The 22,254-nt window shown below is 42.4% G+C and overlaps 1 protein-coding gene across 1 annotated transcript in view; it reads right to left on the bottom strand.

Moving 5' to 3' along the window:
- The window catches only part of LOC110497850 (fibroblast growth factor receptor-like 1), a 46,279-nt gene that overhangs the window by 5,479 nt on the left and 18,546 nt on the right, over positions 1-22,254 (bottom strand). Inside the window, exon 3 of the mRNA XM_036954811.1 lies at positions 13,957-14,229. Within this exon, the coding sequence (XP_036810706.1) occupies positions 13,957-14,229 (273 nt within the window). The remainder of the gene's footprint in view (positions 1-13,956; positions 14,230-22,254) is intronic.

Consider the following 22,254-nt stretch of genomic DNA (forward strand, 5'->3'; position numbering starts at 1 on the left):
TTTCAAAGTTTGCAAACGATTGATATAATCGATTCGCATTCAAAAACAGCATCTGATCACTATCAATGAAGTTGTTATTATGGAGTAGACACTGGTTGTTAGTGAGAGTCTCTGTTTCACTGCTCCTTTAACCCAGGACACAAGTATGAAGCAGAGGGTTCAACAAACAGTGGGGGGAAAAATTCAGTTGAATTCAATGCTATTTGTTTCACACTTTTTACAATGTCATTGACACGGCCCACTTGACAAAGCGCCCCCAGCCAAAGAGGCACAGTAAAACACTTGACTCCATCTGAGTAAATGTAGCATTTCTAGATAGGATACACTGAGGGGGTGCATGCTAAGGTCACACGCTGTAACATTTGGGAGTAATATGATCAGTTTTCATAAGTGCAGCTCTGGGAGACAGCTGTGGAGTTGATGTCATTGACTGACTGACTTCATGTGGTGGAGCTGAGGCATGGCTTCGTGAAAATATAATCAGTGAAACATAATAGATTGTTTGTAATGCATATCTACTTTGTGAGGTAGACATTGATTAATTTATGGTGCATATTAAGGTCCATGCCAATTACTACCATTTGGAATACCAAACATTATGACTGATCAACCAAAGCAAAGCAGAAGATCAACCAAAGCAGAGCGTCAGATAGATTACACATGATTCTACTGCACTTCATGCTATTAGTCATTCACAAACATTCAAATATTTTCCAATATTCCAGCGCTGAGTTTGTCATTTTTTTCGTAGCCTACTATTTGAGGCTTCAGACTCAAATGTTTCCGCTATTCAATTGTAATATTGACGTCAAACACATTTCATAAGTATAGTGAATGTGTTATACAGTACTTAGAAAAAATGTTTCATAAGGCATATTTCATAAATATGAAGGTGCACAGTACAAATATGAGCAAAGCCATGCACCTTGTACCGAACTTGAGCTCAGTGTAGCCACCAGTAAAATGTCTCGAATGCAGTTTGGAACACTTGATTCCCACTCCGCGTTTGAATAGGGCAGGTAGAGACCAGATGTGGCTTCTAACCCCCCACTCTAGCCGCCCTCCGACTCTCCCCAAAGCTCTCTAGAGTTCTTCGGGCACAAACCCTCCATTGTCTCTCCCCTCCAGCACCAGCCCCAGCCATGATGTCATGGCTATTTAAGGGCTTTAACTGGCCAACTATAATAACCCATTCCTTTTAAAAAAACAGCCTCCATTGGAAGAAATATTTCTCTGTTGCTCACTTGGGCTCTCCACATTCCTCCCGGTTCCTGAACCTCCAAATCTAAATAGAACCCAGTCCCACACTGCCGGGATTTTCTTTTCACATTTTCTTTGTTCCTGAATCTACTTCCTCTCTATTTTTTGGAGGTCTTAGAAACAATGCCGCCCTTTATGACTCTAGGCCTATACTACTATCCCAGGCTGCTATAGTCTTTACACAATGTTGGCTCACCGGACCCAGAGACTGGGGGGAGGTAGGACATCTCAGTGCTACCACATAATTGTTATTGTTGGAATACTGAAAAATACAATTATCATTAAAAGGACAGGACTTGGATGACTCCCTGTCAGTCCTTTTTGTGTCCCCTCTCGCTTCTTGAGAGGGGCCCCATCCTCCCTGATCAAATAGCAACTAAGAGCAACAATCCACTAGGGTTTTGCAGGGCACAACATTTAAGGGATAAAACATTTGTATTCCAATTGTATCCTCAGAATGGAAAATAAATTCTAAATACAGTACAATTGTACATTTTGACATGGGAGAGAAAGGCAAATACCCACACACCCAGGCATATTTGGTTACAGAGATACTGTTGGGAAGGCAGGCAAAGTAAATGGCTAACAACAACCGAAGTGAATTGAATCCATTCAAACTGTCTCTGTAGTCTACTGTATCACTGGGTCTGGTGCGCTCCCCTTTTTGTCTCCTCTTCATTCACAAATCCAGCCACAGGAAATAGATCACCCTCACTCCCCTGGCCTTGAGCTTCAACTGAATCAAAGGAAAAGGCCCCATCATTCTGTGTGTCACAATGAGTTCCAGATGTTGTTGGGGACATTCTCATGTCCAGAGAAAGTAAGGAGTAAGTGGCCTTACATCACCACACTCTGGAAACCTCCAAACAACCACCATATGTTATCAGCCACACATAATGCAGTGTATCTGAACAGACAACAAAGTCTGTACTATCACTACTACTACAGCACTACTACTATCGCTACCACTGTACTATAGATATTTAAAGTGTCCATGTAGAAATGAAGGCTACCATGATCTCCTCTTTGTTTACATGGTTTGTGCAATCACTGTGTTAGAATATAAGCTTTACACTGTGCAACTTGTAAAATGTATCTATCTGGCTGTCTTTCAGTGTGGCAGTCATGTCCAAGTCTTGCAGCAGGAGGGGTGGAGCTGGGGGTGTATGGGAGGGATGAGGGGGGTCAGTTGTCAGGAGACCACCCCAAACAGCCAGCTGGGGGGATTGGGGAGGCGCCATGTTGCACTGGTTGACCAGATTCTTGGGATACCCAACTAACAATTCTATGGAGAGAATACGTTTTTGTAATGTTAACCTAATGTTCCCTTAGTTTGAGTGTCCAATTTTCCATTTGGGAAACATTCTCTTTTAGCAAAAACCTTCTGAGAACCCTTTTAGCATGTTTTGGTGTTAAAGTTAGAACACTCTCCATGTCAGGCAGAGCGTATCTAGAAAGTGGTTACAATGTTCTCTATATTAATGTTCTAAATGCGTTTTATGGGACTTTGCAAGAACATTCATGTGTCCAGTTTTCTGAGGATTAGAAAAATATTCCATCAACATTCGGCCAAACATACACAGAACATGGTTGTCATGTTCTCAGAATATCAGTGGTGTAAAGCAAAGTAAAACATTTTTTGGGGGGGGGGTATCTGTAATTTACTTTACTATTTATATTTTTAACAAATTTCACTGCACAACATTCTTAAAGAAATGCTTTACTTTTTACTCCATACATTTTCTCAGACACCGAAAAGTACTCGTAGCAGGACAGGAAAATTGACTAATTCACACAATTATCAAGAGAACGTCCCTGGTCATCCTCACTGCCTCACTAAACATGAGTCGTTTGTAAATTATGGCTGAGTGTTGGAGTGTGCCCCTGGCTATCTGTAAATAAAATAAAAAACAAGAAAATGGTGCTGTCTGGTTTGCTTAATATAAGTCCCTTTAAAACTTTTACTCAAGCAGGATTTTACTGGGTGACTTTCACATTAACTTGAGTCATTTTCTATTAAGGTATCTTTACTTTTACTCAAGTATGACAATTGGGTACTTTTTCCACCACTGCAGAATATACAATATGAATGTTCTAGACACACTGCAAATAGTCATTTGACTAGATGTTCAGGAGTCTTATGGCTTGGGGGTAAAAGCTGTTTAGACGCCTCTTGGACCTACTAGACTTGGCGCTCTGGTACCGCTTGTCGTGCGGTAGCAGAGAGAACATTCTTTGGCAATTTTTAGGGCCTCCTCTGACACCACCTGGTATAGAGGTCCTGGATGGCAGGAAGCTTGGCCCCAGTGATGTACTGGGCCATTCTCACTACCCTCTGTAGTGCCTTGCAGTCGGAGGCCGAGCAGTTGCCATACCAGGCAGTGATGCAACCCGTCAGCATGTTCTTGATGGTGCAGCTGTAGAACCTTTTGAGGATCTGAGGACCCATGCCAAATCTTTTCAGTCTCCTGAGGGGGAATAGGTTTTGTCGTGCCCTCTTCACGGCTGTCTTGGTGTGCTTGGGCCATGTTAGTTTGTTGGTGATGTGGACAGCAAGGAACTTGAAGCTCTCAACCTGCTCCACTGCAGCCCCTGTCAATGAAAATGGGGGGTGCTCGGTCCTCTTTATCCTGTCGTCCACAATAATCTCCTTTGTCTTGTTGGCAAGGCTAAGAACTCACACAGTACTTTTAACATAGTGTTTTCAACTTACATATTTGACATACATGTGCATACAATGTGCATGTTCATTTATACAGTCATTATTATTCTACATGTCCTCAGCTGGGATTTGAACTCACAAACTCTTGGTTCATGGTATTCAGATCCTCCTGCTATGCCACCATGTCTGTTTCAGTTATCAGTTAGACTATTCTCTCATCATTGATTTGATTTACTAATTGTTTTTACTTACTTATTGTTTTCTAATGTTCGTGGGGCATATTAACCTGTTTTAATGATACTCCTGAATCACTATGATCAATACAGGTTTTTCTTGAGTGTACTTTTAACAGAGCTGATCCTATTGCTTACACCTATCAAGTTGTTTATGGGGTTTTATGGTTTCTTTTGGACATGGCCTAACTGTACTCTCCCAGGACAGTGGTTAGGGTGTTCGTCATTAGTGCTGTTGGCACAGTATGTTAATGTAATTATTTGAAAACAGTTACAACACACTTATCTGATCTAATTAAAATGCGTTTCTCATTGAAAGATGGGAATCGGTAGAATTCTAGATAGATTTTCCTTTGAGATGCTCAGCTATCATCTTTTTGTTCGATTTCGCTTGAGGGACTATGCTAGTCACTCAATTGGTTATCCTTCCGACTGGCGGCAGGATGAGTTAGATATTAATTTAAAAGTAATTCTGTACCACGTGTGTGATGCGAGGAGCATCACTTCCTCTTATCTTCCCTCCGCTACGCGAGTGTGCGAGAAGTAGATGTAGAAGACTCCGTAGGTTAGTTTTGAGTGTAGAGTATATTCCTTTTTGGGTGAAGCTTGCTCCTCCTAGGAGTGCTCTGCGGTGTCTTTTTGTCTTAACTGTTTTCTTACAGGTCGACACCGTGCTACGAAGCAGGGTGATGTGTTTGGGCAAACCTGTTCCCGGCGCTAGGCTAAACGTTAGTTGTCTCACTGCGTTGCTTGTTAGCTTCAGCTGGACGTTAAGCCTCTTCTCTCTGGAGATTGAGGCTGGGTACCGAGCCTACCCAGGCTAGGTGAGTTTGGGTGTTCTCTAGCTAAACACCGTTGCTCTTCGCATCCTCGTTAGCATTCTTTCATACTGGCTCGAGGTGCAGCTGTTTCCGGAGTGAGATTCAAAACTCGCGCCTCACTAATCTCGCGAGAGTTTGCCAGTCAGTTCTCAGGACCTATTCTCACACGGTCTATTACTGTAGCAGTTGAGTTTGGCTTCTCACATCCATACCTTTTGGGGATTGTGAGTGGAATTTCCCGAAATATATTCTGATATCCCTAGAATAAATTATTATTTAATTCACATATAGCCCTGAGAACAGAACTACTTTATACTTACACCTGATATACTATTAAAGGGGTGTAATGCAGATTATATGTTCTATAAGACATACACTACATGTCCAAAAGTATGTGGACACCTGCTAGTCAAACATCTCATTCCAAAATCATGGGCATTAATATGGAGTTGGTCCCTATTTTGCGGTTATAACAGCCTCTACTCTTCTGGGAAGGCTTTCCAATAGATGGTGGAACATTGCTGCAGGGATTTGCTTCCATTCAGCCACGAGCATCAGTGAGGTTGGGCACTGATGTTGGGCGATTAGGCCTGGCTCGCAGTTGGTGTTCCAATTCATCCCAAAGGTGTTTGATGGGGTTGAGGTCAGGGCTCTGTGCAGGAGTTCTAGGATTCTGAACGCTCTAGATATTAAACCAGCCTGGGCAGAGTGTACAGTGTATTCGGGAAGTATTCATACCCCTAACACTGTTTCCACATTTTGTTACGTTACAGCCTTATTCTAATTCTTTTTTTTTTTTTTTTACAGAAATACCTTATTTACATAGGTATTCAGACCCTTTGCTATAAGACTTTAAATTGAGCTCGGGTGCATCCTGTTTCCAAACTGAGCAATCGGGGAGAAGGGCCTTGGTCAGGGAGATCCAGAATTCCTCTGTGGAGATGGGAGACCCTTCCAGAAGGACAACCATCTCTGCACCGCTCCACTAATCAGGCCTTTATGGTAGAGTGGCTAGGCGGAAGCCACACCTCAAATTAAAAGGACATGACAGCCCACTTGGAGTTTGCCAAAAGGCACCTAAAGGACTCTCAGACCATGAGAAACAAGACTCTGGTCTGATGAAACCAAGATTGAACTCTTTGGTCTGAATGCCAAGTGTCACGTCTGGAGGAAACCTGGCACCATCCCTACGGTGAAGCATAGTGGTGGCAGCATCATGCTTTGGGGGTGTTTTTCAGTGGCAGGGACTGGGAGACTAGTCAGGAGCAAGGGAAAGATTAACAGAGCAAAGTACAGAGAGCTCCTTGATGAAAACCTGCTCCAGAGCACTCAGAACTGGGGTGACAGTTCACCTTCCAACAGGACAACGACTAAGCACACAGCCAAGTCAATGCAGGAGTGGCCTTATGACAAGTCTCTGAATGTCCTTGAGTGGCTCAGCCAGAGCCTGGACTGATCTAACATCTCTGGAGAGACCTGAAAATAGCTCACCAAATACAGGTGTGCCGAGCATGTAGCATCATACCCAATAAGACACAAGGCTGTAATCACTGCCAAAGATGCTTCAACAAAGTACTCAGTAAAGGGTCTGAAAACTTATGTAAATGTGATACGTTTTTGTTATAAATTTGTAAACATTTCTTAAAAACCTGTTTTTGCTTTGTCATTATGGGTTATTGTGTGTAGATCGAGGGAAAAAGCGATTTAATACATTTTAGAACAAGGCTGTAATGTAACAATGTGGAAAAAGTGGAGGGGTCTGAATACTTTCCGAATGCACTGTACATTCCTCAGTGCTCCAAGTTCTCCAATGAACTGCGTCAACTTGGGCTAAGGTGAACTCAAGGTTCCATGTCTCAAGCCAGTGAAAGCACTGGACCTTCATGTCTTCGGCTGAGGAGTTGGGACCGGACCAGTACCCTATCATGGACCCCATTGTTGCGGCCATGATTCTCCCAGACAAGGAGATCATTGGTAGATCTCACCAGTGTCCTCCGGGAACTCATCGGGCTGCTGTGTCATGTACATGTTGACGTACACGACACAGATCGTGTACATCAACATCATGAGCCCCAGGGGGCATGGAGGTGGATAAGGCTGTTAGCACCATTTCCCTGTTCACGTGACCTGGGAGCAGGACCTTTGGTAGGAAGGCAGGATTAGGCTGCAGAGTAGAGCTCACTTTACCCGGGACATCGACGATAACACTCATTACTTAAAGGTGAAGCTTGAAGCTCGCCAACTCTCTTGGTAGAGGCGAGGGCCACCAGAAATGCTGTCTTAAGATGGATGTTTTCGTGCTGGTCAAGGACAGTCAGGTCTTGAGTGAACCAAGGGCTATATCTGTTCCTGGTTCTACATTTTTTGAATGGGCGTGCTTATTTAAGATGGTGAGGAAGGCACTTTTAAAGAATAACCAGGCATCCTCTACTAACGGGAAGAACTCAATATCCTTCTAGGATACCCGGGCCAGGTCGATTATAGAAAGGCCTGCTCGCTGAAGTGTTTTAGGGAGCGTTTGACAGTGATGAGGGGTGGACGTTTGCCTGCAGACCCATCACGCACGCAGGAAATGAGGCAGTGATTGCTGAGATCCTGGTTGAAGACAGCAGAGGTGTATTTAGAGTGCAAGTTGGTCAGGATGATATCTAAGTGGGTGCCCATGGTTATGGATTTAGTGTTGTACCTGGTAGGTTCCAACTTCTTGGTGACAGGGGGCAGTATTGGATGAATAAGGTGCCCAGAGTAAACTGCCTGCTATTCCATCCCCAGATGCTAATATATGCATCGTATGAATAGTATTGGATAGAAAACACTCTGAAGTTTCTAAAACTGTTTGAATGATGTCTGTGAGTATAACAGAACTCATATCGAAGGTGAAAACCTGAGACAAATCCAACCAAGAATTGGGAAATCTGAAGTTTGTAGTTTAATTTAAGTGATTGCCTATCCAATATGCTGTGTCTATGGGGCCAGATTGCAATTCCCAAGGCTTCCAGCAGATGTCAAGTCTTTAGAAAGTTGTTTGATGCTTCTATTGTGGAAGGGAGTCGAATAAGAGCTGTTTCAACAAGTAGACGGGCTGTGGCCAATCAGTTGTTTACTGCGCGGTCACGCGGGTGCGCCGTTCCATCTTTTTCCTCTCTAATGAATACGCTATTGTCCGGTTGGAATATTATTGAAGATTTATTATAAAAAGACCCTAATGATTGATTGTAAACATCGTTTGACATGTTTCAACAAACTGTAATGGAACTCTTTTGACTTTTCGTCTGGATTTTGCGCTCGCGCATTGTGCCTTTGGAATAGTGAACTAAACGCGCAAACAAAACGGAGGTATTTGGACATAAATATGGACGTAATCGAACAAAAACAAAACTAACATTTCTTGTGGAAGTGGGAGTCCTTGGAGTGCATTCCGATGAAGATCAGCAAAGGTAAGTGAAGATTTATAATGCTATTTATGACTTTTGTTGACTTTTGGTGGGTAACTGTATGGCTTGCTTTTGTGGCTGAACGCTGTTCTCAGATTATTGAATATTGTGCTTTTGCCGAAAAGCTTTTTTGAAATCTGACACAGCGGTTGCATTAAGAACAAGTTTATCTTTAATTCTATGTAAAACATGTATCTTTCATCAAAGTTTATGATGTGTATTTCTGTTATTTGATGTGGCTCTCTGCAATTTCTCCGGGTGTTTTGGAGGCATTTCTGAACATGGCGCCAATGTAAACTGAGATTTTTGGATATAAATATGAACTTGATCAAACAAAACATACATGTATTGTGTAACATTGAGTCCTGGGAGTGTCATCTGATGAAGATCGTCAAAGGTTAGTGATTAATTGTATCTATATTTCTGCTTTTTGTGACACCTCTCTTTGGTTGGAAAATGGCTGAATGCTTTCTGTGACTAGTTGCTGACCTAACATAGTGATATGTTCTGCTTTCGCCGAAAAGCCTTTTTGAAATCGGACACTGTGGTTGGATTAACGAGAAGTGTATCTTTAAAATGGTGTAAAATACTTGTATGGTTGAGGAATTTTAATTCTGAGATTTCTGTTGTTTTGAATTTGGCGCCCTGCAATTTCACTGGCTGTTGGCGAGGTGGGACGCTAGCGCCCCGAACGATCCCAGAGAGGTTAATAATTTGTGTGAGATTGAGGGCATCTAGCTTAGATTGTAGGACGGCCGGGGTGTTAAGCATATCCCAGTTTAGGTCCCCTAACAGTGCGAACTCTGAAGATAGATGGGGGGCAATCTATTCACATATGGTGTCCAGGGCACAGCTGGGGTCTATAACAAGCGGCAACAGTGAGAGACTTGTTTCTGGAAACGTGGATAAAAAAAAAAAAGTAGATGCTCGAATTGTTTGGGCAGACCTGGAAAGTATGACAGAACTCTGCAGGCTATCTCTGCAGTATATTGCAACTCCGCCCCCTTGGGAATTTCTATCTTGTCGGAAGATGTTATAGTTAGGGATGTAAATTTCAGGATTTTTGGTGGCCTTCTTAAACCATGAGTCAGACACGGTTAGGACATCAGGGTTGGCAGAGTGTGCTAAAGTAGTGAATAAAACAAACTTAGTGAGGAGGCTTCTAATGTTAACATGCATGAAACCAAGGCTTTTACGGTTACAGAAGTCAACAAATGAGAGCGCCTGGGGAATGGGAGTGGTGCTGGGGACTGCAGGGCCTGGGTTAACCTCTACATCACCGGAGGAGGAGCAGGATAAGGGTATGGCTAAAGGCTATAAGAACTGGTCGTCTAGTGCGTTCAGAACAGAGAGTAAAAGGAGCAGGTTTCTGGGTGTGGAAGAATAGATTCAATGCATAATGTGAGTACAGTGGAGATAAACCTAGGCATTGAGTGACGATGAGAGAGGTTTTGTCTCTAGAGGCACCATTTAAGCCAGGTGAGGTCACCGCATGTGTGGGGGGTGTAACAAAAGCACTATCTAAGGCATATTGGGCAAGGCTAGGGGCTCTACAGTGAAATAAGATAATAATCACTAACCAAAACAGCAATAGACGAGGTATATTGACATTAGGGAGAGACATGTGTAGCTGAGTGATCATAGGGTCCAATGAGTAGCACTAGATGAGTCAGGGAGCCAATTCCGTAGTCGCTGCTACGCTAGGTGAGCTGGAGACACAGCGATTCAGACAGCTAGCGGGCCGGGGCTAGCAGATGGGCATCCAGCGACATAGCAACGGAAGAGCCTATTGAAACCACCTCGGACGGTTATGTCGACAGACCAGTCATGATGGATCGGTGGGGCTCTGTGTCGGCAATAAAGGGTCCAGGCCAATTGGCACAAGAGCTATTGTAGCCCAAGAATTGGCTGGTGGACCTCTTTGGCTAGCTGGGAGATGGGCCTAGCTCGAGGCTAGCTCCAGGCTAACTGGTGCTTTTGGACAGAGACGTTAACCAAGAGTAGCCACTCGGATAGCAGCTAGCTAGCTGTGATAATCCAATGTAAAGGTGCAGTGCTTGCGGTAGGAATCTGGAGATGTGGTAGAGAAAAAGCAGTCCGATATGCTCTGGGTTGATATCACGTTGTGCAGACTGGCAGGAATTGACCGGGCTGAAGCTGGCTGATGTCCGAGTTAACGGTTAGGATCGCTAGCACTGGCTAACTGACAAAATATATACGAAGTAAACGATATATACACAGGATTGGATGGGACAAGACAAAAACATACATCCAACTGCTACGCCATCAAGCCAGCTAAAGGTGAAGACCGCTAGCCGTGGCTAACAGTGACTACTAGCTAGTAGCTAGTTAGCTGGCTAGCTTCTGATGGTGGGTCCAGTTATAAGGTATAAAAATAGCAGATTCATACCACATTGGGTGAGGTGGGTTGCAGGAAAGTATATTTAGATTGTAGGTGGAAAGTGAGATTAAAATATATACGAAAATAACTTGCCAACCACCTGTCAGGTGGATGGATTATCTTGGCAAAGCAGAAATGCTTACTAACTTGGATGAAAACAAATTTGTGCACAACATTAGAGAGAAGCCGTTTGTGCATATTGAACATTTCTGGGACCTTTTATTTCAGTTCATGAAACATGGGACCAACACTTTACATGTTGTGTTTATCTATTTTTTTCAGCATAAATCAAATCCATGATGAGAATAATCAGATGAACTGATACCAGACACGGACCTGGTGGCGTAGCAGGAAGATTGGAGTACCATGAACCAAGAGGTTGAGTTGAAATCCCAGGTGAGGGCATGTTGAATAATAATGACCGTATAAATGAACATGTACAATCTAATCATACATTTTAAATGCACTGTTTGTGACTATTCCTAATCTTGCCAACAGACAAAGATTAATGAATGGATTAGTGCTTCACCAATCATGGCCTTGATTGGCTAGACAACGATAAGACGTGATGTATAATATATTTTTATTTGGCTACAAATGTTCCTGCAATGTTCGCATGAAACATTTCTAGAACATTAATATCTTATGTTCTGAGAACAAGACAACCATGTTCTGTGTATGTTTGGTGGGACATTGATGGAATATTCTCCTAACCCACAGAAAACTGGGCACATGAATGTTCTTGCAATGTTCCCATGAAACGTATCTAGAACATTCATATCTTACGTTCTGAGAACATAGTAACCATATTCAGGGTAAGTTCTATTTGACATTTTGGCAATGAGGCCCTTTATGAACTTGTGGATACCATTTTTATGTCTCTGCGTGCAGTTTGAAGGAAGCACAATTGCTAACTATTGTTAGCGCAATGACTGGAAGTCACTACGGGCCTTAAGCTTGAAAGCAGGCCAGGATATTGTCGCCACTGTTTCCCTGAACAGCACTTGAACTGACTGCAGTTGTTTCTTAATCTTTTTCTTTCTGAGCTCAAGTAAAAACAAACTCAAATGATGGATACTGTTCACAGAGCTACATTGGAAGCTGGCCAGTATTACACTTCCCATTTACAACACACAAATAAATCTCCTCTCTGAAGACACTACCAGCCTTCCCCACCAGGCATTGAACTACATACAAAACACAGTAGGAAAAAAGAAGGAAGGGGGGGTTGTCTCTGTGGTCTTACAAAACAGAGATGTACAATGACTGCTGAGAGGCTAGTGTTGGGTTGTCACGCATTCACCACAAACGGTGGGAAAGGAAAACAGAACGAACTCCATCTGTATGAAGAACGAGGCCAAACAGTGGTGGAGATCAGAGAGGGTGAAAATAATGTTGTTCAGTAAAATAAAATACACATAAGAAAACAGTATGCATTAATAAAAAAAACATCTATTTCCTGTTTGGGAGTAGGTATCTAGTAATACAGGCAGGCAGGTTGAACAGGTTGAAGTTATCTTATACAATCTCACCCTGCTTCAGCGCTACTGAAGGCTAGAATACTTTTCATTGCATAGTACAGGGCTCCCGAGTGGCGCAAGACACTGCTTCTCAGTGCAAGAGGTGTCTCTGCAGTACCTGGTTCGAATCCAGGCTGCATCACATTTGGCCGTGATTGGGAGTCCCATAGGGCGGTGCACAATTGGCCCAGCGTCGTCCGGGCAGGGTAGACCGTCATTGTAAATAAGAATTTGTTCTTAACTGACTTGCCTAGTTAAATAAAAAACAGGAAGGCCAAGCTAGATAAATCAGTTGTGAGTTACACACAATACTGTGTAAGGAGAGATATGCTATCTATCATTTGGATAAATTGACTGACTCAATGATTTATACACTGTGCTGCACTGTGCAATCATAGAGATATTTCTGAACTGAGCATGGTCCAATGTGGGCAACCTGACACTGCAGGTTATTACTATCACAGCGAAGAGTTTACATGACGTAACAGCAATGTACAGTAAAATAATGTATTATAAGTACAGCAGACAGCCATGACATCGTGTGAACTTTGACATTCCTCCTCTTGGTGGGTCTATAGTGTATATCTAACCAGGAAAAATCAACAGTTTTGCACTCTTGTTGACATCTCAGTCAACTTCATATTGAACAGGAGCAAAAATAACTTTGTTAGAATCACATTTCCCCAGATCCGCATCCCGACCCTATGATACTCGCTACACAATGGACATCATTCTCTTTCCCCACTGTTATCCTGATCTGATTTATGTGATTAGAGTTCTACCCCAAAACAAGGCCAGTGTGAGAAACCATCACAAGACCAGGAAGCAGCTCCTCCGGTCGGCCCCTGCTCTCCCCTCTCCTCCCCTGCAGTAGGCTCTGGACCTAATTAGGCATCTTAGAGTAATTAAACTAAACAGAGCTTTCACGCTCCACTCCTCTCATTCATCACGCTCTACTCAAGCACGGAGCCATCCTACTGTACTGTATGTACAGAGGCAGAGAGAGCAGCACTACGGCCTTAGTGGAGGAAGTAGACCAGTGACCAGTAGCTTGACTTAACTTACTGAGAGTTTAAATGCTTGACTCTTGCACACCACATCATGTCCTCTTATATGCTTTACAGGGCTTCATAGGTTAATGTTAAGGTGAACATGTGTCTTGTTGGACTATTCCGAATTAAAGAGCCTCTGCTTTAACAATACAGAGTTTAGCCTGGGGATAGGGAAGAAGTTAAGATATGCTTGAGTCACCAAGGATGATGCAATATGAAACAACATCCCATGCTGCTGTTGACTTTGGGATTGAGCAGTATAGGATATAACAGATATAAGAGAGGGGGAGACTAACTTCAATCCCCTTTCCTAAATCCCCTTATTTCAGAGCCATGAATCCATGGTGCATGGTATTGTCTTTTAACATCTGCATATCGACACGATCTTGACCTGAGCGGAAGAGTTAAGTGACTGACTAAATCGCTTCCTCAAAAGATGATGGCAAGTTTTGAGTCATGGACATGGTTTCTGGGTAGCGTCATCGTAAAGGTGATTTCACGGTGAATGGTATTACTTGGCAAACAGTAATATACTGTAATGTAGAGCAGACTGCAAGACACCTTTCTACTTACCGATGACAATGACGGTATAGTTGATATTAACGCTGCCGAAGCCATTGGTGGCTTTGCAGACGTAGGTTCCAGCATCCTCGGCCTCTACCTCCTTGATCTTCAGGCCCAGGCGGAGGATGCGGAAGCGGATCCAGCCGCTGTGGATGTTGCGGCCGTCCTTGGTCCACATGATGAGGGGTGGAGGGTCTCCCTCCACAGAGCATGGTAGCTTGATGGAACTCCCCAGGCGCACTGGCTGTCTGTGGGCCACCCTCTCAGACACCCACGGAGGACCTGGAGCAACACACACAAATTGAGTTGAACCATATGTATGTTCAACAACAGTCTTCATTTAATCTAGACATATAATACAGACTACATTGATATACATCAATAAACCACATAGTACTGTAACTCATCTCTAATTTGAACTGATTTGATACCAATTGATCTCTGACTTGGGCTGGATTGAATTAAGCAAAAACCCTTGAATGCTTTTTGGGAAGACGTGGGGGCTTATTCATTACCCCTTCTTTCGTCTGATTATGAGAGATGTTGAAACCAGATTGTAATAATTGGACTAGCCTTGTCATCCATTACAGACAGAGTTGGAGGCTCTGGCTCTGGTTGTATGTAGCGTGCGGGAGATCAAAGCGCAACGGAGAGGGCAGGGCCACTGTGGGGTGGACAGCAGCCCCGCTCCCTGCTCCTAATTGGCTCAGGTTGGCCTCCTCTGATCTGGTGAAGTGGAGCTGGCTCAGACAACCTGTGATAGTCAAGTTACTTAGGAAGCCTGCACAATTCACTGAGACAGCTTAAAGCAGCAGTAGTGCTGAACCAGATCACAACATAACAGAGAGAAACTGAGCACAGTGAAACAACAGAAATTAGCAGATGAGTAGGGTAAACAATGTGGAGAATGCAATGTAATTTAACAAAACAGTTACTGCTCTTAAAATTAGCACTTGGCATAGTCTGTCTTTCAATACAAATTGTCAGTCTGGTAGCAGTAAAACCTTTGGGAAGGCAGAATAAACAAGACCTCTCTCAACACACACTTAGTCACATTCCAACAGTGCATTTCACACATATGGTAAACAAGCAGTTCATTACAGAGATGGGGGTGTATAGGGAAGGGGGCTGCAGATAACTCCATTTGGGCCTTTATTGGTCACGTTGCTAACAGATGTGGCTGAACTCAACAGCAGGTAAAGGATCTGAAACCCTGGGCTGCCTGGGGGTAGTAACCCTTGGGGGAGGTGGACTTCAGGGTCTGTTCATTGTAATGGTAACAGACCCCTCACAAGTTGTGTGTACCATTTTTTAAAACTGCATTATCAACACACTAATCTACTAGACTGCATAAAGTGGACAGTCAAAGGGTGAGTGTACGCTATCCTTTCACTCCACTCTGACTGCTCCATGAGAGAAGGTGAACCCTATGCTATGTTAAATCCGTCTTACACACACACGCACTGACGTACTCCCAGATACGCACGTGGAGTGCACAGGCTCTGCCGTCCTCTTTGGCCTTCCTGTTCTGCAGCATGCACAGGAAATTGTAAGTGTCACTGTTTACGTCTGTGGGGAGAACGTGACCACAGTCTTTTTCGGGTTTTCAGCCGGCCCATATCTCACTCCTCTGCTACCATGAGAGTAGAACAGAGGGACTCAGTGTTCACTCCTCCTCAACAGACTATCTGCTCAGGACCACAGAGAGAGTGAGAGAGAGGTCACCGCACATGGAGGAAATACCCCCTGCCCAGCCTGAGTCTCAGCTTCACTAATTCATAAAGCTAATGAGTGTTTATCTAATGCAATCAACTGCTTCTAAATGTGCAATGACAACAGAGAAGCGACCTTCTACCACAGATTAAATAAACGACTAACTAATTTCTATCAACTAACCAGGCCTATAGCAAACTATCAAAATGCACTAATTCAGCATTATCAGAACAAAGCCTTTGGGGTCAAGTTTTTCTAACCCCACATTCTCTTTCTTCTGTATCATGAGAATGATCTTTTGGAGAAATGTTATTTTCAAAGAGCGCATTGTTTATGCAAGAAGAAGAAAATAGTATTTCTTTAGTGTTGTTAAAGAACTGAAAGCACTCACAAACACTTTTTTTGCCCCCCGAAAAAACACTTCGGCTTAATAAACTAGAAGAGGGCTTGGCAGCCACATCAAGTGCGTGGAATGTGCAACAAATGATTTCCTCCCTCCGTCTCTCCTCTTTAAAAGCCTTTTGATGTGCTTTGAAAAACAAGACATGAAGAGGTGCTGAAAGTCAAGGCCACCGTCTGAATAACGTAATAAGTGTTTGTGCAGTATGAATGACCACCATCCTCTCCTCAACAGAAATACTTCTCCTCCTCTATCTCAAGGACAGGTTCTTTTAAAATGGTAGCTGAAATGAAGCCTCAGATTAAATGCTTAGAGACATAGACCCTCCCTGTGAAGTAAATACTCAATAGGTCCATTGCAGTGACATCAGTTTGTAACTCTGTTACACACTTAGATTCAGTTTGTTCTTTTACATGATCTACTCTAACAAAGTCTGTTCATGTCAGTGGAGGAACTCTGTTACTAAACAGTGGGATGACAAATGGAACTCTGTTACTAAACAGTGGGATGACAAATGGAACTCTGTTACTAAACAGTGGGATGACAAATGGAACTCTGTTACTAAACAGTGGGATGACAAATGGAACTCTGTTACTAAACAGTGGGATGACAAATGGAACTCTGTTACTAAACAGTGGGATGACAAATGGAACTCTGTTACTAAACAGTGGGATGACAAATGGAACTCTGTTACTAAACAGTGGGATGACAAATGGAACTCTGTTACTAAACAGTGGGATGACAAGTGGAACTCTGTTACTAAACAGTGGGATGACAAATGGAACTCTGTTACTAAACAGTGGGATGACAAATGGAACTCTGTTACTAAACAGTGGGATGACAAATGGAACTCTGTTACTAAACAGTGGGATGACAAATGGAACTCTGTTACTAAACAGTGGGATGACAAATGGAACTCTGTTACTAAACAGTGGGATGACAAATGGAACTCTGTTACTAAACAGTGGGATGACAAATGGAACTCTGTTACTAAACAGTGGGATGACAAATGGAACTCTGTTACTAAACAGTGGGATGACAAATGGAACTCTGTTACTAAACAGTGGGATGACAAATGGAACTCTGTTACTAAATAGTGGGATGACAAATGGAACTCTGTTACTAAATAGTGGGATGACAAATGGAACTCTGTTACTAAACAGTGGGATGACAAATGGAACTCTGTTACTAAACAGTGGGATGACAAATGGAACTCTGTTACTAAACAGTGGGATGACAAATGGAACTCTGGAAGATTTACATCAAACGGGTCAGCACTTGAGTGTTTACACAACTGGTTTGCGTTATTAGTGTCCCTGTAAATGGAAAGCGATACATATGACCGCATGCATGAGCTTTCCCGTGTTGCCGTAATGGTGAAGGGCCTTATTTTAGCCGGGCTCTGCGTTAAAATGGAATCTTTCATGGTGAGCAAGAGGAGGTCTGGCGACTCACAGAATTAGCTCTGTTTTTCTTTGCTCAATTTGGTGATGGATTATTTTAAGAGAAAAGGGCACATTAAACAATAGGCATTCTTGTGATTCAGGCTAAATATATCTCTGGTTTTATTAACCGTTTGGAGGGGTTAAGCAACTGTTGATTCAACACGAGGACAAAGCTAGAGAGAAACAGAGCAGGGAATCAGAGAATGAGAAAGGAAGAGGGGAACACACAAGCAGACTGTAGTAGGCTGCCAGGCTTCAGTGATGTTCAGATGGGCTGGCAGCTCTTCCCTCCTTTCTGTTTTCTTCTTCAAAACACCTGTGGATTTGTAATGATGTGTACATGCATTTTTTCCTCTCTACGAGTGCTTTGGTCTTTCTCGTCATCACAAACAGGTCAATAAAGGAATGACTCCATTGCTGACAGACATTAGAATAGAGAACACCTGGGTCTCAAGAAACCGCACTCGGTGATCCATGCAATACAGTAAACAACACACTTACAGAGCATTCGGAAAGTATTCTAACCCCTTTTTCCACATTTTGTTACGTTACAGCCTTATTCTAAAATGTATTCAATTGTTTTTTTTCCTTCATCAATCTACACACAATACCCCATATTGACAAATGCTGCACAGGTCTCTCCAGAGATGTTTGATTGGGTTCAAGTCCAGGCTCTGACTGGAACACTCAAGGACATTCAGAAACTTGTCCCAAAGCCACTCCTGCATTATCTTGGCTGTGTGCTTAGGGTCATTGTCCTGTTGGAAGGTGAACCTTAGCCACAGTCTGAGGTCCTGAGTGCACTTGAGCAGGTTTTCATCAAGGATCTCTCTGTACTTTGCTCCGTTCATCTTTGCCTTGATCCTGACTAGTCTCCCAGTCCCTGCCACTGAAAAACACCCCCACAGCATGATGCTGCCACCACCATGCTTCACCGTAGGGACTGTGCAGGTTTCCTCCAGACGTGATGCTTGGCATTCAGGCCAAAGAGTTCAATCTCGGATTCATCAGACCAGAGAATCTTGTTTCTCATGGTCTGAGAGTTATTTTAGTGCCTTTTGGCAAACTCCACGGGGGCTGTCATATATTTGCCTTTTACTGAGGAATGGCTTCTGTCTGGCCACTCTAACCCAAAGGCCTGAGATGGTTGTCCTTCTGGAAGGTTCTCCCATCTCCACAGAGGAACTCTACAGCTCTGTCAGAGTGACCATTGGGTTCTTGGTTACCTCCCTGACCCATGCCCTTCTCTCCTGATTGCTCAGTTTGGCCGAGTGGCCAGCCCTAGGAAGAATCTTGGTGATTACAAACTTCTTTCATTTATGAATGAGGGACGCCACTGTGTTCTGGGGGACCTTCAATGCTGCAAAAGATGTTGGTACCCTTCCCCAGATCTGTGCCTGGAAACAATTCTGTCTCTGAGCTCTACGGACATTTCCTTCAACCTCATGGCTTGGTTTTTGCCCTGGTATGCACTGTCAACTGTGGGACCTTATATAGACAGGTGTGTGCCTTTCCAAATCATGTCCAATCAATTTCATTTACCACAAGTTGACTCCAATCAAGTTGTAAAAACATCTCAAGGATGATCAATGGAAACAGGATGCACCTGAGCTAAATTTCAAGTCTCATAGCAAAGGGTCTGAATAATTATGTAAATAAGGTATTTCTGTCTTAATTATTTTATACATTTGCAAACAATTCTAAAAAACTGTTTTTGCTTTGTCATTATAGGGTATTGTGTGTAAATTGCTGAGGTAGGCAGTAACGTAACAAAATGTGGAAAAAGTCAAGGGGTCTGAATACTTTCCGAAGGCAATGTAGGTCTTAGTTGTACCACACTAACACCATGGCTACACAGGTCACGCGTGTGCATGCGCAGCGTGCGCATGTTGATTTTGTCTATCCCCATCATAGACTTAGACATCGCATCAGTGTATCTGTCCCATTATGGTGTTTGTGAGAGCACGGGCAGCACAATTGAGGCCATCTCCATTTAGAAGTAGTCCATTTTCTTCTTCTACTAGAAGGAAATTGTTGGCAAACAAACTGAAAGGGTGCCTATAATATGGTGATTTTTATCAAAATAAGTAGTGAGTCACAAACAAAAGAGGTGTTGTGCAAATACAGAATGCAACTTCCAAATAAAAATCTGTCTGTAAATATGCCCATATAGTTTCACAAACTATATGTCATGATCCAAAAGCAAATTAGTCACAAATTAGGATTTACAAATTAACGCAATACAGTTTTTTTTACTGGTTAACACAGCATATTTTACAAAAATATTTGTTACTTTGCAAACACAACATTGGTCAAATATGTTTTTGTGAATATGGCTGATTAACTCTTGTGACCTGCATCTTACATATTTATGACTTGTATTACATTTGTGAGTTGACTCCACATATTTGTGAGTTGCATTTTACAGATCAGTTGTGCAAATGTAATATACAGAATCTAGACTAGGACATCTTCAGTTCTCATAAAAATCAGATAAAAATGAATATATTACAATAACTTTTGAAAATGCATCTGTTTTGGTATCCTGGCTTCCTTTCTTCTTTTCATATCTTAATTCCCTCCTTTCCTAGCTTGCTTTCCTTGATCCCTTTTGCTTCCTTTCCTCCCCTTCTTTGCTTTCCTAGCTCTCTTTCCTCCTATCCTTTCTTAACTAAATTTTCTTTCCTCCTAGCCTAGCTTCTTTTCCTCCATTCCTTGAGCCCTTTCCATCCTAGCTTCCTTTCCTCTCATCCTTTCTTTCCGTGACTTTCTCTTCTCTATTCTTTCCTTTCTCCCTTTCATTCCCCAGCTTCCTCTCCTCCTTTCCTATTTCCCTTTATTTTCCACCTTTCCTAGCTCCCTTTCCTCATATCTTCCATTCTTTCTTTCCTAGCTGCCCTTCCTTGATCCTTTTCCTTCTTTTCCTCCCCTCCCCTCCTTTGCTTTTCTAGGGAAGCAATGGTGATATAGATGTTCTTCTTCTATGTTTTTATGTTTTATTATCTCTCTGCTATAGTGTGTTCAACCATGTTGGATCTTGCCTAGCCATCTTGTCTCAAGAGGACCACAATGGAAATAAGTCCCAGACTTTATTGTGTGTTATCCTTGATGATTTTACTCACTTATTTTTGAAAATGGTCAAATTAATAAACTAAACAACAAAAATAGTAAAGGAATAGAGGAGAGGAAGCCAGAGAAGGAAAGGGAGCAAGTAAAGGATGAGAGGAAAGGAAGCTAGGAAGGAAAGGGAGTAAGGAATGGATGAAAGGAAGCTAGGCTAGAAGGAAAGGTAAGGGAGTTAGAAAAGGATAGGTGGAAAGAGAGCTAGGAAACCAAGACTGGGAGGAAAGGAAGCAAAAGGGATCAAGGAAACCAAGCTAGGAAAGAAGGGAATACCAAACCAGATGCATTTCTAAAATGTACTGTAATATATTCATTCATATCTTATTTTTTAGGAGAACTGAGTATGTCCTAATCTAGATTATGTATATTAAATCTGCACAAACTGATCTGAAAAATACAACTCACAAAATAATCGGGACAGGGTTTCCATTAGGAAAATGTGGCGCCAGACAACGTGACCGGGAAGATTTTAATTTACTGGTCATTTAAGAAATCGACTGGACACATATGCATTGTCGGTAACACTTTACCTGACACCCAGCGTCATAACACGTTATGACAGTCATAAACATTTCATAATATGTTATAACAGCTGACATAACATGTCGTAACCAGTTATAATATGGTCATAACACTGTCATGACATTACGTTATTTCATGGCTGGTAATGACACCTACGTAAGTGTTAAAAAAAACTACCACAGTAGTTATTTTATGGCTGGTTATGACACCTAGCCTACATAACAGTGTCGAAACCCACAGAACCTACCACACAAGGCATGTACGTGATAGGCCTTTCTGGCCTATAATGGTCATAATGCTTCTTGACAGTGCCATAAAGTGTATATTCTACAAGTAATTAATAAATGGGGTAAAAAAAAAACATGATTGTAAAGAATTAATTACAACAATGAACCAAGGATTTAAGAAACAAACTTCCAAATAAAAGGAAAGTGGGAATAAAAGTGGGGTTTGACACTCTTATGTAGGTGTCATAATCAGCCTTAAACTAATGCAAAAATGTCACAACAGGTGTAAATATATGACAGTGTTTTGACCATATTATGACAGGTTATGACAGTCAGCTGTATGACCATGCCATAATGTGTTATATGACACTGGGTGTCAAGTAAAGTGTTACCCATTAGGTGTGTAACTCATTTGGGCGTCCTCCCGCGGTGCTCAGAATGACAGAAAGCACATTTGGATTATGGTAATTATTCTTAACGAAACATGCAACTCCTGTAATGAAGCAGTCAATAAAATTTCATTTTCAAACATTTGCCAAAATGAAATTCGTGGGAAAAAGGGATAACACCATTATAAACAGCGCACCTGATGCAAGCAGTATATGAAAGAGATTAAAATATCCTTTAGAAAATTAGAGAGAGGGTGAATCTAAAGATGCAACAACTAGGATGGGTTGCTAATATGACTAGGATTTTGCATTTGGCTTCTGGACAACGAAAGAAAGTTGATATGAAAACCAGCAGAACAAAAGAAAAAATGGCATATGAGAAAGTCTTTCATAGGCAGCGCGCGTGGCAAAGGCCCTAGCGGATTATTAAATTGCGACTGTCAGTGAAAAGCGTCTCAAATATGTGTGACGATAATGTGTCTTGAGTA

The sequence above is a fragment of the Oncorhynchus mykiss genome, chromosome 19 (genome assembly GCF_013265735.2).
Source record: "Oncorhynchus mykiss isolate Arlee chromosome 19, USDA_OmykA_1.1, whole genome shotgun sequence".
In the NCBI taxonomy this organism is placed as follows: Eukaryota; Metazoa; Chordata; class Actinopteri; order Salmoniformes; family Salmonidae; genus Oncorhynchus; species Oncorhynchus mykiss.